This window comes from Apodemus sylvaticus, chromosome 12 (genome assembly GCF_947179515.1).
Source record: "Apodemus sylvaticus chromosome 12, mApoSyl1.1, whole genome shotgun sequence".
Lineage (NCBI taxonomy): Eukaryota > Metazoa > Chordata > Mammalia > Rodentia > Muridae > Apodemus > Apodemus sylvaticus.
This window is the reverse complement of record NC_067483.1, coordinates 58046223-58066894: the sequence shown is the minus strand read 5'-3', so window position 1 is coordinate 58066894 and position 20672 is coordinate 58046223. Positions and strand designations below refer to the sequence as shown.

General features: G+C 37.5%; 1 protein-coding gene across 1 annotated transcript in view; it reads left to right on the top strand.

Moving 5' to 3' along the window:
* Hmcn1 (hemicentin 1) overlaps positions 1-20672 on the top strand; it is a 435972-nt gene that overhangs the window by 262894 nt on the left and 152406 nt on the right. The window contains exons 26-36 of the mRNA XM_052199882.1: positions 60-254; positions 1223-1353; positions 1514-1661; positions 3472-3598; positions 5111-5265; positions 11214-11492; positions 12002-12283; positions 12908-13016; positions 13798-13967; positions 16195-16349; positions 19679-19802. Of these exons, the coding sequence (XP_052055842.1) occupies positions 60-254; positions 1223-1353; positions 1514-1661; positions 3472-3598; positions 5111-5265; positions 11214-11492; positions 12002-12283; positions 12908-13016; positions 13798-13967; positions 16195-16349; positions 19679-19802 (1875 nt within the window). The remainder of the gene's footprint in view (positions 1-59; positions 255-1222; positions 1354-1513; positions 1662-3471; positions 3599-5110; positions 5266-11213; positions 11493-12001; positions 12284-12907; positions 13017-13797; positions 13968-16194; positions 16350-19678; positions 19803-20672) is intronic.

Here is a 20672-nt window from a genome sequence, read left to right as displayed (position 1 = left end):
ATAATTTTTTTAACATTTTTCCTAATTCTGTTATAAAAAGGCTTTAATTTCCTATTTAGGAACTCCTAAACCAACCATCAAGTGGTTACACAATGGTAGAGAAGTGACAGGGCAGGAGCCTGGTATTTCTATCTTGGAAGATGGTGCACTGTTGGTAATCGCTTCTGTCACACCACACAACAATGGCGAGTACATCTGTGTGGCTGTCAACGAAGCTGGGACCACAGAAAGGAAATACAACCTCAAAGTTCATGGTAAATGTGGATTAAAACACTAAAGCCAAATAGCTAAACGTATGAGTTTCTAATTTTTGCATATTTAAGTCTTTTAATCAATTTATTATTATTTAATATTAATATGAATGAATTAATATCAAACAGAAGGTAGGAAATTGGTTTGTATTTTTCATTGTTCAACATTTCATGCAATTTTTCAGTTGAGGCTTTATATCCCTCAAAATTTAAATAGGAGATAAAGATGCAGTATAACTGTTTACCCTGGTAAGTCGTTCATATACCTTCTCCAGAGCAAAACAATCAGTTTCACATACTCAGTTGGCATAACTTCTCAGAGATTTCCATAATGCAAAAAAGTATGAAATCTGTATGAAAAGAATATAGATGATAGACTATTATATCCACTCTGTACCTGGGCTATTTCATTAAACGATCTGTAGTGAATTATTCTAGGTCTTTAACTGTTATTTATAACATCTTTCTGGATGAGTTCATAAGATTTATTTAACCTTTCTTTACTAATATATTAGCATTATACTAATTAGTATTGTACTAATGTGTTTGTAATATAAATAAGTATTCATATTGTTACCAGTTTTTTAAAACTATTTAAACTTTCAAAGAAAATTTTATACCTGTGTCATTTTGTTGGGAGCATGTGAATTTTCGGTTTTGGTGACTATGGTTTTTATAGACACTATGTGGTAGTCATTCTCAAGGTCAGGCAGTGAGTACTATATTGCTTAAATGAATCTTTTAAGACTGTCACTATGTCAAATAATTCTTCCTTAAAGTTAGCTTAAATGGGGATTTTTATTTGTAAATGTGTTGGCTGACACTTCTTGTTTATAAGAAAACAAATATTTGCATGTGACTGCCTTTTCTACCCTCTCTCACATTTGAAATTTCTCTAAAGGGCTTTGTGGAGACACTTGGAGCACCTGTTGATTACAAGACTATCCAGCCATGCTTCTTCTCTTTTGCAGTTCCACCAGTAATTAAAGATAAAGAACATGTGACCAATGTGTCCGTGTTGGTAAACCAGCTGGCTAGCCTCTCCTGTGAAGTAGAAGGAACTCCGTCCCCTGTCATAATGTGGTATAAAGATGACATCCAGGTAAGTGGAGACGGCGAAATGCGCTCAATTCTCTGCCTCTGGGCCTGAAATAAACTGTTCAGTTCTGAGTTTCTTCTCAGTGATGATAAACACTGCTTTTCTCTTCTCATTGTGGAGTTTTATTAGCGTTGGAAATAACAGTCCTTTTTGTCTCATGCAGCTGACAGAAAGCAGCACTGTTCAGATTGTGAACAATGGAAAGATTCTGAAACTCTTTAAGGTGTCTGCAGAGGATGCGGGAAGATATTCCTGCAAAGCAATTAACATTGCAGGCAACTCTGAGAAGGACTTTAGTGTCAATGTACTAGGTAAGGAAAAACTTCTTTTTAAAATAAACCTACACATTAGAGAGCTGTGAGATGCAGTACGATATGTTGTGAACATCTCCTGAAGCCAGCAGGACGTTTGAACAGGTCCTGCATCTATTTCCAGTGCATTTTAATTAATTACTGGAGCCTATAATCAATCATGGTTGCAGTTGGGGGATGAGAAGTCCAAGAGAATGAGATGGGCGCTTCTGGCAGGAAGAGAATTCTGAAAGCAGGTCATCACTCTGCTAGATTATGATACAGTAGTTTTAACTGCTGCCGTTAGTTTAGTTTTCAGTTAGTAAAGTTATATCTGGCTTTATAAGTTCACTTTGTGACACGTGACTTTCTTTTTTCAATATTTGGTTATCATAATAGGCATGTAATTTGTGTTTTTAGTGAGAGTGAAGCCTAGAGGTGATATGTTCATAAAAAGGTGCTTTCAGCAGTACAAAAAGAAATCAATTTCCTTACTCTCCCCCAAACCTGAGCTGTATTGTGTTTGCTTTTCCTACAGTTATATGTGTATTTAGACACAGGCTGTATAAACAACCCTGGCAGTTTTTTTTCTCTCTGGTCTCAGCCTTGTGTCTCCTGATATTCATTCCATCCATGAACACCATCTGTGTCTGATGATTCCCAAATGCTCAGCTTTAGTGCAGAATTCCTTGAGCACTAGGAAAAACTGTCTACTCTTCACTGTCCTATCTTTTCATATTTTTATCTACTTCTTAAATCTCTGTTATTTTTCAAGAGAGTCTCACTCATGGGCTGGCCTTAAACTCACAATCTTCCTCCCTCAGCCTCCTGGAGGCTGCGATGACAGAGGTATGGTATGATGCCCATGTTTCGTTAGCACATTCTCTTAAATAACTTCTTTATGTGTTATTGAATACCATGGTGCTCTGTCAAACAGAAAGATCCCAATGACTATTTTCTCCAGTAAATGTTGGGGTCTCTGAGTGACCTCCTTCTTGATGCTTCCCCTACTTTCTCTAGAGCTCCTGAAGTTTACCCCCATTCTACTACTACTTCCTAATTGTCTGCTTCTTTCCAATGCATGGTGAAGGCATAATTTTATTTCTAATAGCCCCTTTACTACTTTCTGATACCCAATCTTCACCAGTCTTACCTGTTCTTCAACCAGAAGTCAGTGGGGTCTTTATATAAATATCTTATCAAGCCAGACCTCTTCCCCACTGAACCCCTTTACTGTCCAATGATTTTATGAAGATGAATATCAGACCACTCAACATGAAACAAAAGAGGGGTGTGGATGGAGAGAAAATTATACATGAGCACTTTCATTTGTATAATTCCAAGGATAAAATTGAGTATATTCTTTTTCATATTATATATCATACTCATACCAAGTTTTTTCTAGATATCCTTCAAAAAAGATAATGTCTAAGGTAGACATGACATGATAGGTAGAATATGATCCAAAGGAGATTATATTGTCAATGTAATTCATTAATGTAAATTCACAACAATAATGCATTGGGTCATATGAACTTTGTGGCTCAAGTACATTCTGTGAGCTTTGCACATGACTTACTGTGCCTCCAAATCACTTCAGTCCTATCATGTTTGTAAGTAATTGTCCTGTTAACAAAATTTTACAGACATATTCCTGGATTTTAACTTAACATTTAGGTGCACAGTGTGATGTGAAGGGAGTTCTCATGAGAAGTTTTGTTTCTGACATTAGACTCTTGTTGAAATACTTTGATAACCACTAACTGCCTGATTCTTCCTCACATCTTTGCACTAAATCATCTATGTCATGAAAAAAATGTCTTTGTTCAAGTTCCACCCAGCATACTAGGTGCCAGCTCCCCAAGTGAAGTCTCAGTCATTCTTAACCACAACATCACCCTGCAGTGTCCTGTCAGAGGCACGCCCTTCCCGGCTATCCACTGGTTCAAGGATGGCAAGTGAGTATTTGTTCAAGAGTGTAATTTATGGGATGCAGATAGATCAATGCATAGTGCCTACCTCCTTATTCATCACCTTAAAATATACATTATTTAATGAAAGAGAAACAATGTTGCTTTTTAAAAGTAACATTTTAATGAACAGTCTTCTAGTTATATCTTCCAGTTTTCAAATTACAAAGCTCTTTATAAATTTGGGGAGTTTATTATAGAAAAAGGTTTATAATATTGCACACCAAAAATCTCTGCATATATATATATATATATATATATATATATATATATATATATATATTATCATAAAATCTGATTCCAATGAAGAGATAGTTAGGCCTTTACATGGGATTGAACTGTTGAAAAGGAAAATGTGCTTGCAAGAATGAAATGAATACGTAGACTCTATCTGAATGAAGTGGGAAGTACAGACAGGAATCGTTTGTCCTAAATTGTAAGCCTCAAGGAAGGGCATTGCCTACAAGGTAAAGGCTACAGTGGCCTATAGTGGCTCAGAGGTTACTTTGCATAATATAGCTACAGTTTGTGCTATAATTTCTGTCTGAGGAGAAGGAATCTAAGGACTCAGTAGCAGAGTCTAGATTGGTCGTGTATGAAATATAGGGATTTTTACATTTTCAAGAAATTAATGAGGCAGACAGCATTGAAAAATGAATTAGGGCTATAAATGGGCAATTTGAAATACAATCATACAATAAGCACTAAAAGATTATCCTCCTCAACACTCTGGTGAATATAAATAGAATATAATTTTGTTTCTCAAGGGTCATTTTTTAAAAGCAAAGGTTTGCAAATACCAAGTGCTGTCCTGATATGGAAAGTCAGAATTTAGTCCTGGAAAGAATATGAAGCACTGTCCTTAGGGACAAGTTGATGCTGTGTTTTAAAATTGTAATGCTCAGCCACTGTGCTGCAGGAGTCATTGCTGCTACAAGACTGAAGCAGACACACATGTCCGGCAGGAGGCACATTTGCTGATTTTCTCTGCAATGCTCCTGGGGCAGATGAGTGAAAACTGGCTTGTGCCAGACCTTAGGAGATAGATAACACATATGACCGGGTTTACCATCTCAAGTAACCCGCAGCTAACAGACAGAGCACCAAGGGACGCAGGAGAATAGCATGCGGTCATTTACACTAAAGCTTAAGTTTCTTCTGAGATACATTTAGGAATAACAATTGATTAGTGAAAATGGACAGATAAAACCAAAACTGACTGTGACAAGAAGTCAGTAAGAAGTCACATTAGTGACAGCACTTCAAGAACGACTCTTCAATACTAACACCGAGGCTTGTTTGTTTTGTGTTACCTTTATAGTTAATATTAATAAAATGTGAAAGTTTTATGGATTTAAGTAACATATTATCAAATATTCACTTTTTTTTTAAAAAAAATCTCCAAATGCTCTACACCAGTGGTTTAAGACTTTTGGGGAGATCCAATGACCCTTTTGCATGGGAAACTAAAATTAGATTTATGAAATAATTTTTTTCTAGGCCTTTATTTTTGGGAGATCCTAACATTGAACTTTCAGACAGAGGACAAAATTTGCATCTGAGAAATGCACGGAGAAGTGACAAGGGACGCTACCAATGTACAGTGTCCAACACAGCAGGCAAGCAAGCCAAGGATATAAAGCTCACTGTCTACGGTGAGTTTTCTCATGCTGGTACCATTATAAACACTTCAATTGTAAGTTGAAAACTGATGTTTGTTCTACTATTTATTGTCCTTTTTCTCTATAATGAATAACTAGGAATGTTATACTAGTAAAGAGAAGGCATCTACCTTTATGTTGTAAACTTTCACAATGTATTCAGTGTTTAAATGCAATTTATCCTTAGTTGTGGATTTATTAAAATTATTAGGTAATTTTAATATGGTAAATCTTTCCCTAATTTGGTAGGTATAAGCATAAGTCAAATACTGGTGTCCTTCAAATGTTTTTTAAAAAAACTTTTAAAAAGTGTATAAATGTACAAAACACACTGAAGCAACTAGCAAACCAACAGTTCCATTGTTATATTTTATTCCATCTTAGCTTTTATCCTGCCCATGTGGTAATATTTTTAATGCCACGTATTGTTCTATTTTTCTCATTGATTTTCTATCATAAATAATATATCTTAATTACATTTACCGTGACAAAACACTGCGATCAATGCAACTTATGAAAGAAAACATTTGATTTGAGGATTGCAGCTCCAGAGGGGCAGAATCCTTGCCCATCATGGCAGGGAGCTTGGCTGTAAGCAGACAGTAATGGCACTGGAGCAGACAGAGCAACCTGGGCTTTTGAACCTTCAAATCCCGCTTTCAGTGAAACACCCCTGTAACAAGGCCACGCCTCCTAAACCTTTCCAAACAGTTCCCTGAACTGGGGACCAGGTATTCAAATACTTGAGCCTAGCAGGGCCATTCTCATGCAGAGAACCAAATAATGCATGCCCCATTTTCACTAAAAATTTCAACAACCAATTATGGTGATGATAAAGTCATTTTATGAATGGAATCATTGAGTAGACACATGAATGGCATGCCATGGGCACAAACTTACACAGTAGAAAAGAACAGAACTCTGTCAGTGGATCTTAGTAAGCATCCACTCCCTACACTACTGTCACCCTTTCATAGAGTGATAGCACTTGAAGAAAGAGTCACATGCTTCAGTGCGGCCCCATTACAGGGTCCTTTCAATCCGAAGTGGCCACCCATCCTCTTTTATGTTGTATTAATTCATTTTCTTTGTATCACTTTCTGCTATTCGTTTAATTATAAGGTTTTTGTTTGTTAGATATTTATTGCTAAGGATTCTAAACTTCAGAATAACAGACTTCTATTTTGCATGCCTCCACTTTGCTGGCTAAAATAAAGCAACTCTAAAGACATTATCCAAATGACTGAAGGGTCTGGTACTAAACTATGGTACCCAGTAGTCATATGTGGCTAGTGAGAAGTCACAGAAGCTTGACAGTACGATAAACATAAAGTGTTCACTAGATATCAGTGATGGTACAAATGCAAACACTGTCTGAGATATATAGTTAATAATTTTATGATTATTCTACATTTGTATTTGGGATATATTGGACTAAGTAAAATGAAATGTTAAAATTTATTTACCTATTTTCATTTTATACCTTTAATGTGGCCTCTAGAGAATTTAAAATCACATATATGGCTTAAGTTATATTTTTGTTGAATAGCAGTTTCAGTAATTAATAAGAATGTGGGTGTTAGAGACAGAAACACTTGTGGTTTTACCCAGTCTCTGCCACTCCCTAGCTTTGTGACTTCACATGAATTTCCTTGCCCTTCTAAATTTCCCTTTTCTCATTGGAATTAATAATATTGTTTCTATCAGGATAAAATGCTAGATGTATTAGTAAGTTTTACTTGCCTTATCTTATTTGGGTCAATATATGTTTGTTATCATTGTCTAACAATCCACTGTGTTAAAACTTAAAATAGACATGGACTCTAGCTCCAGCTCTTTCCTCGCTTGTTCCTTTGTTTCTTTCTGTGGTTCACTCTTAGCCTTCCTTTACCTGAAACTCATGCCTCTGATTACTAAGGGTTGAGACTGCAGATGTGTGCAACACCTAGCTCAAACCTAGCTTGATTTGTAATGATTACCTGCATTTCAAAGTCAGACTTTTAAAATTTAGCTATCTGTTTCAAGTTTTAGTATGTCTTTTTCATCAAAGAAATTATATTTAAAGCAGATTTTTTAAAAATCATTTATGTGTAAAAATGGAAGCCTGCTGGGGAAATCTGTCATGAAAAGACATGTCCTCTATAAAAGTACCATCACTGGAAGAATCGCTCTATAGATGCCAAGTTAAACAAAAATGTTACTACCATCATGGCCTGCCTACCTGAGCCAGCCTCTGAAACAACAATCACATTGTCTCCCCAAAGCTGCTGTATTGCTGCCAGCATTTATCATGAATAGTGTGGAGCATCAGGAAGACTCCTGTTTCTGTGGGATATGGATTTATTCTCTTTGAATCCACACCTTTATGCTGTGTGATGCCCTCAGGCACCCAGAAGAGAGAGCTTCTGGGATTGTCTGGTTGAAAGGCAATGCAGTATTGAGAAGTTCTGAGTATTGTAATTCAGGAAACGATATCCTTTCTTTCTTAGCAAGCTGCCCTGTGTCTTCAAGTGGGTAGCCTTAAGGTTCCTTTTCTTCATTTGTGAAAATGTAAATATCATGAATGAAAAAACAAAACAAAACCACAATTACTATACTTTAGGTAATTGAGAATAATGTGTATGTAGATTTTTAAATTGAGAGGATCTTTCAGCCTAAAATTGATTTATTTGTTTTCCTTATTTACATGCTCATATCTTCATGTGAGGATGAGCAACAGTAGAACTGAGTGTGAATATCGTGTCTAAATAAGCAAAAAGAGTGGGGACATAGTAATTTGAAAAATCTGTATGGAAACACAATACTGCAGTAGCTTGCTAAGATATGAATATAGATTTATAAAGAGGGTTTTAATGAAGTTACCCTATAATGAAGAGACATCATCCAATTAAATGTCACAAACTAGCAAATAAAAATCCCACTTCCAAGATGGGCTACTTCTTTTTGAGTTGTTGGCCAGTGGTTTGCCATAGAACCGCCAACATTCTAGGCTATTGCTAACGGTCTTGGTCACTCTTCAAAATTTAATGATAAAACCCTGCTCCTGAAGACACCTTATAGTTGATTCATAGAACATGGAGGAATCAATATGGTACAAACTTGGATGCCTCACCATACTGGCTATGATGCTGGATTGTGCTATGCATGATTCTAGAGGGCAAAAATAGAATTCTCAATGTCACCAGTTGTGAACCCTGCCAGCTGCATTCACAACTAGCCTGACAAGCTGTGCTCTCTGTATACCAGGGGCACAAGCATGGGGGTGACCAGCCACTTTCTGCTTGTTTGGATCTAAGGCTTCATCCATGAAATGGAACCCAAAACCATACCTATTTTATTCTGCTAAATGGACATAGTATTAAATCATGCTGCACCTATAGATCAGTATTAAACTCCTACTTACACTAGATGGCAATTAATACAGAGACCTTCAGTAGGTTAGCATATGGAGAATGCAGACTGTGGATTGCTCAGGACTAAATGAGATGTATATATCATACTCTTCTACACAAGACTCAGAAGTCTTCCATGAAGGGAGGGGGAGATTGATTGTAAAAGCCAGAGGTGGTGAATAACGTCTAGAGACAATGTTTTATATGTAGAATAAAGCAGTTATACATATGAATTCACAGCATTTTTGACCACATACACAGATCTTCACAAGTTCAAGGCAAACAAAATATCAGTATAGCGCTTGGGAGATTGAAACATAATTATTCAAGAGGGCTAGTTTTTTCTGTCATCCAAATTGATTGCAAATAATGATATATTTTTGATGAGTGGTAATGAGATTTTATCTGATATATCTTTGAAGATGAGATTGTCATACAATAGATAGGTGTTCTGCTCAATTCTGACGCTACTTTCTTAACATGTTTTTTACTGAATATATTCATTTCTAGGAAAGCATTTATAAAATATAACATTTGATTGTATTCTTTTGATGTTTGCTTTTTAGCATTCCATTACAAATGAGCAATTAATCAATTCTAGTAGAAAACTAGATTCTGTTTCAAGGATAAATAAGGATGTCTGGGGTGTGAAAGCATGCACCTATATCAAACATTAGTAGAATAGTTGTTTGGATTCAAAAGATAAAATAAAAATGTGGGTGGATAAAGGTCTCAGGTCTGATGTGAGATTTTGGCACCCTGAGAAATGTGTTAAGTGGCCTTACACTACTTGAGTTTGATATAATCAAATAACTGCTACAAAATTAATTTTGCATATTTAGTGTCTTATGTTTTCATTTTAAATTAAAATCAATGAAAAACACTGTTTAAAACAAAATGAATTTCTAAAGCTCTTCAGGAATTAGTAGCACTATTTAAACGTAACTTCTCATTAACCGGGAAATTTAGTCTCTTCCCTGAACTTAACAAATGAAGAATCACCAGTGCCAAGGCTCTCGGCTGCAGTAAGCGCGGGTGTGTAGTTCTGCTTCTCAGGAGAGTCACAGGATTAGTGGTGTCCATGTCAGTAACAACAAATAAAACACACCATCGGCACCAGGGACTCATTAACACACAGTCATTCTGCACAAAAGATTTGCTGAGAAATAACACAGTCACAGCACACAGATGTTTAAACACCACCTCTCCAAGCTCTGTACACTTCACTAATTCTTAACTTGCTTCCAATTTTTTTTTTTTTGCCATCATCAGTTGTGACAAATCTTAGCAAATTCCAATTCAGATAGTGTTGCTTGGAATTCCCTGAGGATGTTCTTTATCAATATTTGTTTTTACATAGCTTGTTCTTAGTGACTAATCCTTCACTTGGCCAAATTTTGCATTGGCCCACCCCCACCACAAGATAAGCCAGGACAGCTTAGTAATGGTAATATCTGTCATTGTGTCAAAGGCAAGAATAGTCCACACAATAAGTAGCCCTTTAAAACTGAGCATTCATATTGCCCCTAGAGTCACCCTGTCCTCCGTCATGCTCACTGAAGACCTGCCAATCATCAACTGACTTTCTCTGGATATACTTTTCAGCTTTCATAAATTTTTTCTGAAAATTTATCTATTTTTTAAAATATTTTGTATTAAATAGTTTTTACATTTATTAAATTTATTAATTTTTTTAATATTTCAAATGTTGCGCCCTTTCCTAGTCCTTCCTCCCAGAGTTCTTGACCACACCCCCTCTCCTCTTTGCCTCTGAAAGGGTGCTCTCCCACCCTCCACCCAACTGCTTCCCCTCCCTCACCCAAGCATTCCCCTTCCTAGAGGCATCAAGTGTCTGCATGATTAGGCACATTCTCTCCACTGAGGCCACACAAGGCAGTCCTCTGCTACATACATGCCAGGGGCCATGAACCAGCCCATGCATGCTCTTTGGTTAGTGGCTTAGTTAGTCTTTGGGAGCTCTGAGAGGCCCAGATTAGTTTATACTGTTGGCCTTCCTATGGGGTTACCATTCCCTTCAGCTCCTCCATTCCTTCCCCTAACTCTTCCATAAGGGCCCTCAACCTCATTCCAATAATTGGCTCCAAGTATCTACATCTGTTTCAACCAGCTGATGGTAGAGCCTCTCAGAGGACAGCCATGTTAGGCTCCTGTCTCCAAGTACAACATGACATCAGTAATAGTGTCAGGGATTTTTTTCCTTTGCTCCTTTGGTATGATTTTTGCACTTTAAATGAGGCTTTGGATTGTGTTGCTTTGTTTAATGCCGTTAACCTGTTTGGCTAGTCTAATAAGATCTAGCTCATGAGCTACTGAAACTGCGCTGTGACTTCACTGTTTTTCTGAAATGTGAAGCCAGAAAGGAAAGTGGTACAGACAGTTTGGACTTAGAGATCCAAGCAATCACCTGTATATCACCACAGAAGTTCTGTCATTAATATGCATTTTTGCTAAACTAAAAGTGTAGGTAACCATAGCATTTACTATCGTGATTCAGATGCTGAGGTTGCATTTGTTTTTATTCTCTTTTAGTTCCACCCAGTATTAAAGGAGGCAATGTTAGCACTGAAGTATCAGCCCTGCTCAACAGCATAGTGAAACTGGAATGTGAGACACGGGGACTCCCAGCCCCTGCCGTTACTTGGTATAAGGATGGTCAGGTGGTCTCATCTAGCTCACAAGCACTTTATATTGACAAAGGACAATTTCTCCACATTCAGAGGGCACAGGTCTCTGACGCAGGAACATATATATGTCAGGCATCCAACGTTGCTGGAACGGCCGAAAAATCATTCCACGTTGACATCTATGGTAAGGATACATAGATATCTTAACTGAGTGCTTTCTAATATCTTGACATCTAGCCACTTCGCTAATGAAGCCTTGGTGGGAGATTGTTTTTTTCCCTGTACAGAGCTAAGAATTGGAAGATTTTGCAATAATTATTTTACAGAAAATTATTTACAGAAGCTGAGATTAGCAAAACGTAGTTCATTCCTTTTACCATCAAGCATTTCATTTGAAACTTAGAGCATCTTAACCATTTGGTTTTTAGCAATAAGATAAAGTGGTTGTTAGGATTAAGATCAGTCTTTGCGCCTTTGTTAGCTCAATGGTCCATAGCATTCCAGAATAAACAGAATAGTTGTAGATTGGCTAAACCAAGAAATTCTTCCCTCACCAGCTTAGTGGGAAACAGGCATGTAGGAAGTTCCTGTGGTGAAAGTGTATAAGAAAACTTTCCTTTTTATTTCTTTAAGATGTTCTTTTATGACTAGGAGAAGAATGACTTTTTAAATATTACTATTTTTCCCTCTCAGTTCCTCCAATAATCGAAGGTGACTTGACCACGCCTTCAATTAAGCAAGTCGTTATTGGTCGGTCATTGATCCTGGAGTGTAAAGCTGCCGGCAACCCTCCTCCCATTCTTACTTGGTTAAAAGATGGCGTCCCTGTGAGAGCCAGCGACAACATCCGCATAGAAGCCGGTGGGAAGAAACTCGAAATCTTGAGTGCCTTAGAAGTTGATCGTGGACAATACATATGTGTGGCTACCAGTGTGGCAGGAGAACGGGAAATCAAGTATGAAGTTGATGTATTGGGTAAGTAAGGATGCCAGGAGCTGGACTGTCAGACTCACAGTGTTGGATCATGTACTAATAATGCAATCTCAGTTCATGTGTAGTCATGTCAAGTCTTTATGAGTGGTAGGGTTCTCAATAGAGTCTCCTGATCTAAAATCCATACAGCTCTTCACTGATTTTCTCATAACCTACCCACCACGGGTTGCAGTGAGTGACAAGGTGCTTGTTTGTCATAACCACTGTGTCCAACTGCAGAAAAGAGTCTCTGGATTGGGGCAAATCATCTTGCCAACTTGTGACTCTATAATTGGAGCCAGAAGATCTGTAAGTGGATGTCACAATGAAAATAAAACAATATATAAAACAAGGAAACAAGGATAAACTTTACATTAGCATAGCATCTATGGCACCTTAGTGTGTGACAGAGAAAATTCCGCAGTGACAGAAGTACACTCATCCTGACAAGTGCTTATTGTAAAAGGCTTATATCTTCAAACCTCTTGAGTATTAAACTCCTGTGAACAATATCAACTTTCTAAGCTACTACTTTGAATTGTTTGATGTCAGGGTGCATTCCTTCCTGTAGACATTCCTTTGCCTGATACAGTCTGTCTTTTTGTTTTGGTCTGCCTTTCCTTCTAGTGCCACCGGCTGTAGAAGGAGGAGAGGAAACGTCTTACTTCATTGTGCTGGCAAATAACTTACTGGAGCTAGACTGTCAGGTTTCAGGCTCTCCCCCACCAACTATCATGTAAGCATTTTGGTATGTCTTCTAAGTTGTCTGGAAAGATTTTGACATTGAGAAGTGTCAGTTCAAAATTGTATTCCTCTTTGAAAAGATATAGTCTATGTAAGGCAGCTGGTACTTGGTACTCGCAAAGCACATATATTGGCACAACTGGAGAAAGTTTTATATATTATCTCAGAAATTCTATTTTTAGTCCGAAGATATAGAGTATTAAGTATGAACATTAGGCTGCCCTGAGGCACAGACTACTAAATAAAAAGAATAATAGAAACATAGGGAAAAGGGGGAGAGCCCAGCATGCTTATATTCCTGCCCTGAATTCCTGTCTCCTTTTTACATCCTCAAAGCATTAGTGATATTCAATTATGATGCATGCAAAAGGATATTTGGATGACTACAGTTCATAAATTATAAAGTGATAACCCTCCCAAACTATAAAACTCTATGATTTCAGTGTTTTATTTTCAAACATTGCAAGCACATTTCCATCTCATTGGTTAATATTATTTAAATATTACAGTGACTAAGTATCACTTGTCCCTATATGCAACCTAGACTGGCTAGAAGGATAATGAACTCATTATAGAGTTCTTAAGTTCTAACTCTCTGCCAGTCTCTCTGAGTGACCTTTTCCTTTTGACTTCTTTTCTCTATCTTATTTTATAGCAGTCCATTAGGAGATTAGGTGAATGAATAGCAGATAGTAAATAAAGAATACGCACAACCTCTAGGGAAATGCTTATATGCAATATGTATCTAAATTACTTTTTGCCCTTTTCCATAGGTGGCTCAAAGGTGGTCAGTTAATTGATGAGAGAGATGGATTCAAGATCTTACTAAATGGACGCAAACTGGTTATTGCCCAGGCTCAAGTGTCAGACACAGGCCTTTACCAGTGTGTGGCAACAAACATTGCAGGGGACCACAGGAAGGAGTTTGAAGTGACAGTTCATGGTATGCTGAAGAAGAGATGGGTGTGGTGCATTTGAAACTCTCCTAGGCTCTATTCATTATCTAATTCAGATGGAAGTGGAATCATCTGGAGAAGTCTTGAGTTGTGTAAAGTAATGCGAAAAGGGAAGCTGTCATTAAATATGGCAGATTCTTTTCCTAATGCAGAGATTCAACCAAAGAGTGACGTGAATTTGGTTAGACAAAAGTTAAGTGTTAGCAAGTATGTGGTTAGTATGTGGTGTCAAAGGGTGGAGAGGGAGATAAAATATGAGAGAAGAGGAAGGTAACAACTTCCCAGTAAATGGGGTTATGTCAAGCTTTAAAGATTTGTCCCGAGCAGGAATGATTATAAGCCGTGTTTTCCAGAAGCAAGGCTTAGGGTACAGTTGCAGGATCCAGGAACATAAGTACATTCACAGAACTGGCCCGTTAAGGTTATGACCATGAATCTAACGACAAGAACAAACTTCTGCCAGGGCATTATGTGTCCCACTTGGCAACAGAACTTGAGAAGGAAGGGACTGCAACCAGAAACTGAAGAGCCATTTGGAGTGCACAGGAGAAGAATCTGTGAATATCAGCTGCATTCTTCCTTCTGTCTCTGTAGACTCTCTTTTAAGTTCTGTTTTTCCATGTCCCACAATTAAACACAAACAAATCTAGCCCACAGTCTCAGATTCTGGAGAGAGAACTAACTGGCAAAGACACCTTCAATCACTTTATAACACAGGTTTGGTCAGACTTCCTAAAGACAAAGTCACATGTATAAATACTGCTTGAATGTGAAGCTAGTTTAATGAGGTCACTTCAGAAAATGGACGTTAATTATCAATTGGGAAAAGAAGCCAATGGGCATGAGCCCAACATACATGTCAGGTCTCAGTAACCATAGGAACATTTTGGTTATTTGATTAATTAAGACTCAGAACTAAGAATGAATGTTATCTAAAATGGCTAAATATTATAATTTAAATGCAAGATGAAGTTGTCTCATTATTTCTGAAATAAAATTATTTTTAAATTATTTAAATTAATATTCAAATATTTAAATTAACATTTAAATTATTTATTAATTAAAATATTATTTTTGCTTATTTTTTATTTTTTTATTCGATATATTTTTTATTTACATTTCAAATGATTTCCCCTTTTCTGGTCCCCCACCCCCCCAAAAGTCCCATAGGCCCTCTTCCCTCCTCCTGTTCTCCCATCCACCCCTTCCCACTTCCCTGTTCTGGTTTTGCCCTATACTGCTACAATGAGTCTTTCCAGAACCAGGCCACTCCTCCATTCTTCTTGTACATCATATGATGTGTGGATTATGTTTTGGGTATTCCAATTTTCTAGGCTAATATCCACTTATTAATGAGTGCATACCATGATTAATCTTTTGAGACTGGGTTGCCTCACTTAGTATGATGTTCTCCAGCTCCATCCATTTGTCTAAGAATTTCATGAATTCATTGTTTCTAATGGCTGAATAGTACTCCATTGTGGATATATACCACATTTTTTGCATCCGTTCTTCCGTTGAGGGACATCTGTGTTCTTTCCACCTTCTGGCTATTATAAATAGGGCTGCTATGAACATAGTAGAGCATGTATTCTTATTACCTGCTGGGGAGTCCTCTAGGTATATTCCCAGGAGTGGTATAGCAGGATCTTTCGGAAGTGACATGCCCAGTTTTCTGAGGAACCGCCAGACTGATTTCCAGAGTGGTTGTACCAATTTGCAACCCCACCAGCAGTGGAGGAGTGTTCCTCTTTCTCCACATCCTCGCAAACACCTGCTGTCTCCTGAAGTTGTCTCATTATTTCTGAAATAAAATTATTTTTAAAGTATTTATTTAAATTAATATTTAATATTTAAATTAATATTTATTTATTCAAATTATTTATTAATTAGATTATTTAGTAATGATTTTAAATTATTATTTTTAAAATTTAAAGTTTCATGTCCCTTTGTGTATTTTAAATGTTTTTATTAATCCTTTGAGAATTTTATACAAGCATATAATATAACTTGATCACACACACCCATTTCTTCCTCCACGTTCTTCCAGATCCATCCAGCACATATATCCCAACATCATGCCTAGAATTTTCTTTATCTAACCCAGGGTTCTTTTGTGGTCCTCATATAAGTGTGGGCGCCTTACACATTCTTTGAGTTCTATGACATCATTGGTTGTGGTTTTCGTTCTTTCCCATCCTTCTTTTCATTTAGTTCCTCCAACAATCAAGTCCTCAGACCTTCCTGAGAAGACTGTGGTGAGATACAAGCCAGTCACCTTGCAGTGCATAGCCAACGGCATTCCAAACCCATCCATTACATGGCTGAAGGATGACCAGCCTGTGAACACTGCCCACGGAAACCTCAGAGTGAGTATAAGACACTGAGACAGATGCAGGCAGCTTCATTGGTCTTGCCAATTCTATCATCTCATTCTTCCTTAATATAGATTTTCCTAGAGGACACAGTTGGCAGAAATTTGGTTAAAATTTTTTTTGCATTTCTTAATGGAATTAAGACTGATAGAGATTTTAGTATTGGAGTTGGTATGATGATTTTGATTTATGCCTTCCAAAACTGATATCAAATAAATAAAACATTATTTCTGTCTAACATGTTGACTGTGCCCTCTTGGTGTTTAATTATGTCTTAGTAAATATTTAAAGAATTAGAAACTAGGTAAGCAGTTGAGCAGATGACAGATTTCTAACCGTATTACCTAACTGATACGCTTAGACATCAGACACAGCTGAGCCAGCTGGTATAGGTGAGTCTATTCAGCTATCCAGGAGCCCAGAGCAGGAGGATTGATGCTCTTGCCTACTGTGGCTACAGAGCGAGTGTGAGCCTGCCCTACGCAAGCTAGTGGATCCCTGTCTGCTCCACATCTGGTAGAATTAAACTTACACATCTGTATGAAAGAAAAATTCAGTTCACAGACTTCAGATCCATTCCAGTAAATGATTGCTTATCTGAGAGAGAGAGAGAGAGAGAGAGAGAGAGAGAGAGAGAGAGAGAGAGAGAGAGAGATTCATGAGCTCTTCGCACAAACAGAAATTTTAAATTTCATTAAGAAACGTATCCCTCAATCATAATGAAATTAAATTAGAAATCACTAGTTGAAATATACATTTAAATAGACAATATATTTTTATTTGTCATTATTAAAAAATAAATTTTAAATTTAATGACTATATTAAAGAAGGACAGAGAGGGGTCCAGACAATCTGAGGAAAGCCTTTGAGCAGAATTCTGAAGAATGCATAGGATCAAAAGGGAAAGAAAAAAGACCACTGAGAGTATTGGTATAGGCCAAGGAGAGTGGGCTTCTTTCCTCTTAGGGATCTCAATGCAAAACAGTGATCTGAGGAGGAGAGGAAATGAAGAGGGGTGTCAGCATACAGCAGTGGAGAGTGCCAGAACTACTTATACCATACTAACCACCATATCTTTACAAAGGCAATTGGAGGCTTAAAGAGTTTGTACTGAGGAGCGACATGAGTCTGCTTACACTTTAAGTATGGTCACACACTACTTGACAAGGAGGATATATAGAAAGAGAGACATAATTCAGTACTTTCTTCACTGAATAAACATCATTGTATACCTCCTCAAGCCTAGATGGACGTAGCCTAGGGTGCACTTGAACTTGAAAGTTCATGTCATCATTTAAATGGACCATCCTTGGTGAAATCACTGCTATGTGTAGTATATGACTGAAGTTAACTTGCATCGTTCCTGAAAAGTTAAGTTCCTGAGCTAGGAGTTGATAGGTAAAACCAGTTAGAGCCAATTTGCATTTCTCTAGGAGACAGAGGTAAAAATTTGGTACCATATACTAGTTACAGAGAAGAGGATACTCTGATACAATAGTTGACTCATTGAAGATTAATGAAGGATAGTTTATGAAAGATGAGAGACACAGGGGTGTGTGTAAGGAAAACTGAGACTCTAAACCTCATAATTAAAGGGATGACACTGACCACTGTCAAGATTCTAGGAACATTCTAGAAGAGTGTAAGGAAGAGTATTGTGATTTTCCTTTCAGGATTCTGACGTTCACATCAGTTTGAGGTACACTGGTGGAGGTGGTGAACTTGCCAATGGGTCATTGTCAGTGCTTATGGAGAGCTACAGAATGATATGGCTAGAAGCATTGGCACACTGTTCATACTTCAAATAAGTTAACTCAAAGCATAAAGAACTAAAAGGAAAGAGGAGAGAAGATCAAGTCAATGAATGTGTCAAGAAGTTGTGACATTAAAAGCCAGGTGCAAAATTGCAGGCGTGAAAACATATGTATAAACACACTGCTTTAGCATGATTGTACAGCTTGACTGGAAAACAGGTTAGCTGGGAATTCACTCGGGACCATGAAGAGATCATTTGGGGTTGGAATGTGGTGAGCCCGGAGAGCTGTGCTGAGTTCAGATTTCCTCCTGGGCAAAGTGGGGAGCCATGAGTGAGGTTTGAAAGCAGACTAGGGAAGGGATCAAATTTCCATCTTAAATAAATTATTCTGGCAACAGTGTGTAAGATAGATTAACAACTGGGGAGGTTGGAGACACTGGAACATCAGTTAAGAAGCCATCATAATCCCACAGTGGTGGTGAACGTGGAAAACAGGAGATCTGAGACACATGGCTGTGGTGTAATTAATAGAAGTCAACGTGGGTGCCAAAACCCAGATGACTGGAAAAATTGTGGGCGCCATTAAGCAAGACTGGGAAAATCCAACGACAAGTCAGTTTTAAGAATATGAGGGAATAATTTATGAACTTAGTTCTGGACAGTTCACATGTTACCCTGTCCTAAGAGTATTGGTATAATAGAGCTCAGGAGGCCAGCAGAAGCTGAGGCTGTAAATTCAGATGTGTGCATCGGTTTTTGTTTTGTTTTTACCAAAGTCATGGGATGGGATGAAAACTCTAGAGAGTTTTCAATGTTCATGCATCAGAAAGAGGAAGCAGTTTCTGTAAAGTAATGTCCTAGGAGTGCCTGAGAGTGAGAATGGAGAATACTCTATCTCTAATGCCCAGTGAGTACAGACCATCAAGAAGTCAGGACACCCAGTGCTGTGGATGGTAAGAGAGACTATGCATTTAACTGCACAGACTACTGGGCAATGTGATTAGCTGTTATTGGTGACAATGGAACAATCAGTTTTACAATAATGACCTTTGATTCACCATCTTGAAAGTGGCATAGGCCTGGGTGCACTGGAGTTGAGAGAGGAATATGGAGAAAAGAAGAATTTATCGGCATTCCTAGTATTCATATTTTATAACTTTTACAGTTTTTCTGGCCCCTGTAACAATTTCATCAAAAAGGATTGTTGCCTTAAAACCATTTATGAAGTGTTATATAAATGTGGTCATGGTTTTTTTTTTCAGAGAGTTTAAACTTTCATCACATGCTTTATAGTCGGGTCTCTTATTCAATAGGGTTTTATGATTATACCAGCAGGCCAGCCTTAAGTTATTATATTTTGTGTCTTTAAGTGAATAAGAGTAAGTTTTTTAAAAGCAAATTAGTCTATTTTCTTATTTATAATTAAGTGCTCTGCCTCTCAGACATTTGAGTTAACTAAGATATAAAACTACAATTAAACATTATACATTTAAATGAACTTTTCTATCTCAGTGAATGTTTTTAAACCTAAACACAAACTACTGCCATGCTTTCTGTTCCCAATTAGATACAGTCTTCTGGTAGAGTTCTACAAATTGCCAAGGCTATTTTGGAAGATGCTGGTAGATACACATGTGTGGCTACCAATGCAGCTGGAGAAGCACACCAGCACACACAATTGCACGTGCATGGTAAGAGTATCTTTATGGCTCTCTCTTGTATGTGTGTATGCATGTGTGTGAGTGCATGCAGGTGGGGGTGTGCACACATGTGAGCAAACACACATATGTAAGTCATTGATCAACTGTCAGTGTCATTTCTCCTATGCCATCCACCTTGTGAGATTAATAATAATAATAACAACAACAATATTATTATTATTGTCACCATATTCACCATAGTCACCAATATTATTATTATTGTTATTGTTGAAGTATTTTAAATTTCTCAGTATATAATACATGTATCTTATAATCATATCAATGCACCTCTCCCTTCCGTACCTCCAACTCTTCCCATTTCCCCTGACTCCCTCATGGCCTCTTCTGTAATGATTGATCAGCATATGCTTATACTGAGCCTATATAATAAGGCTTGCATGTATCTACCATTGCCGTTTTCCTAAACTGCCTTGGTTTTTGAGATGGGGTCTCTCACCTGGCCTGATACCTGCTGATAGGTCAGGCCAGCCAGCCTGCTAGACAGCCAGCCCTGGAGATCTGCTTGTCTCTACCTCTCAAGCCAGTAGGATGATAAGTAGTCACTAGCATTCCCACCTTAAATGGGTGGTTGGGAAGTACAGGAGAAAAGGGAACACAACGTTTCAACAAGTTCCAAATGTAGAAAGAAAATGTTTAGTTTCATCTACATGGGGAAAAAACTACATAATTCATTGTAATTACAGTTGCTCATAAATATCTTCAGTTTTCAGGCTGTTAAATAGGATGCTTAAATTTTTAAGAGTATGTGTGCATATGTGTGTGTGTGTGTGCATGTGTGTGTGTGTGTGTGTGTGTGTGTGTATGTAGAAAACCTATATTTTCTACGTTTGTGGAAGCAAA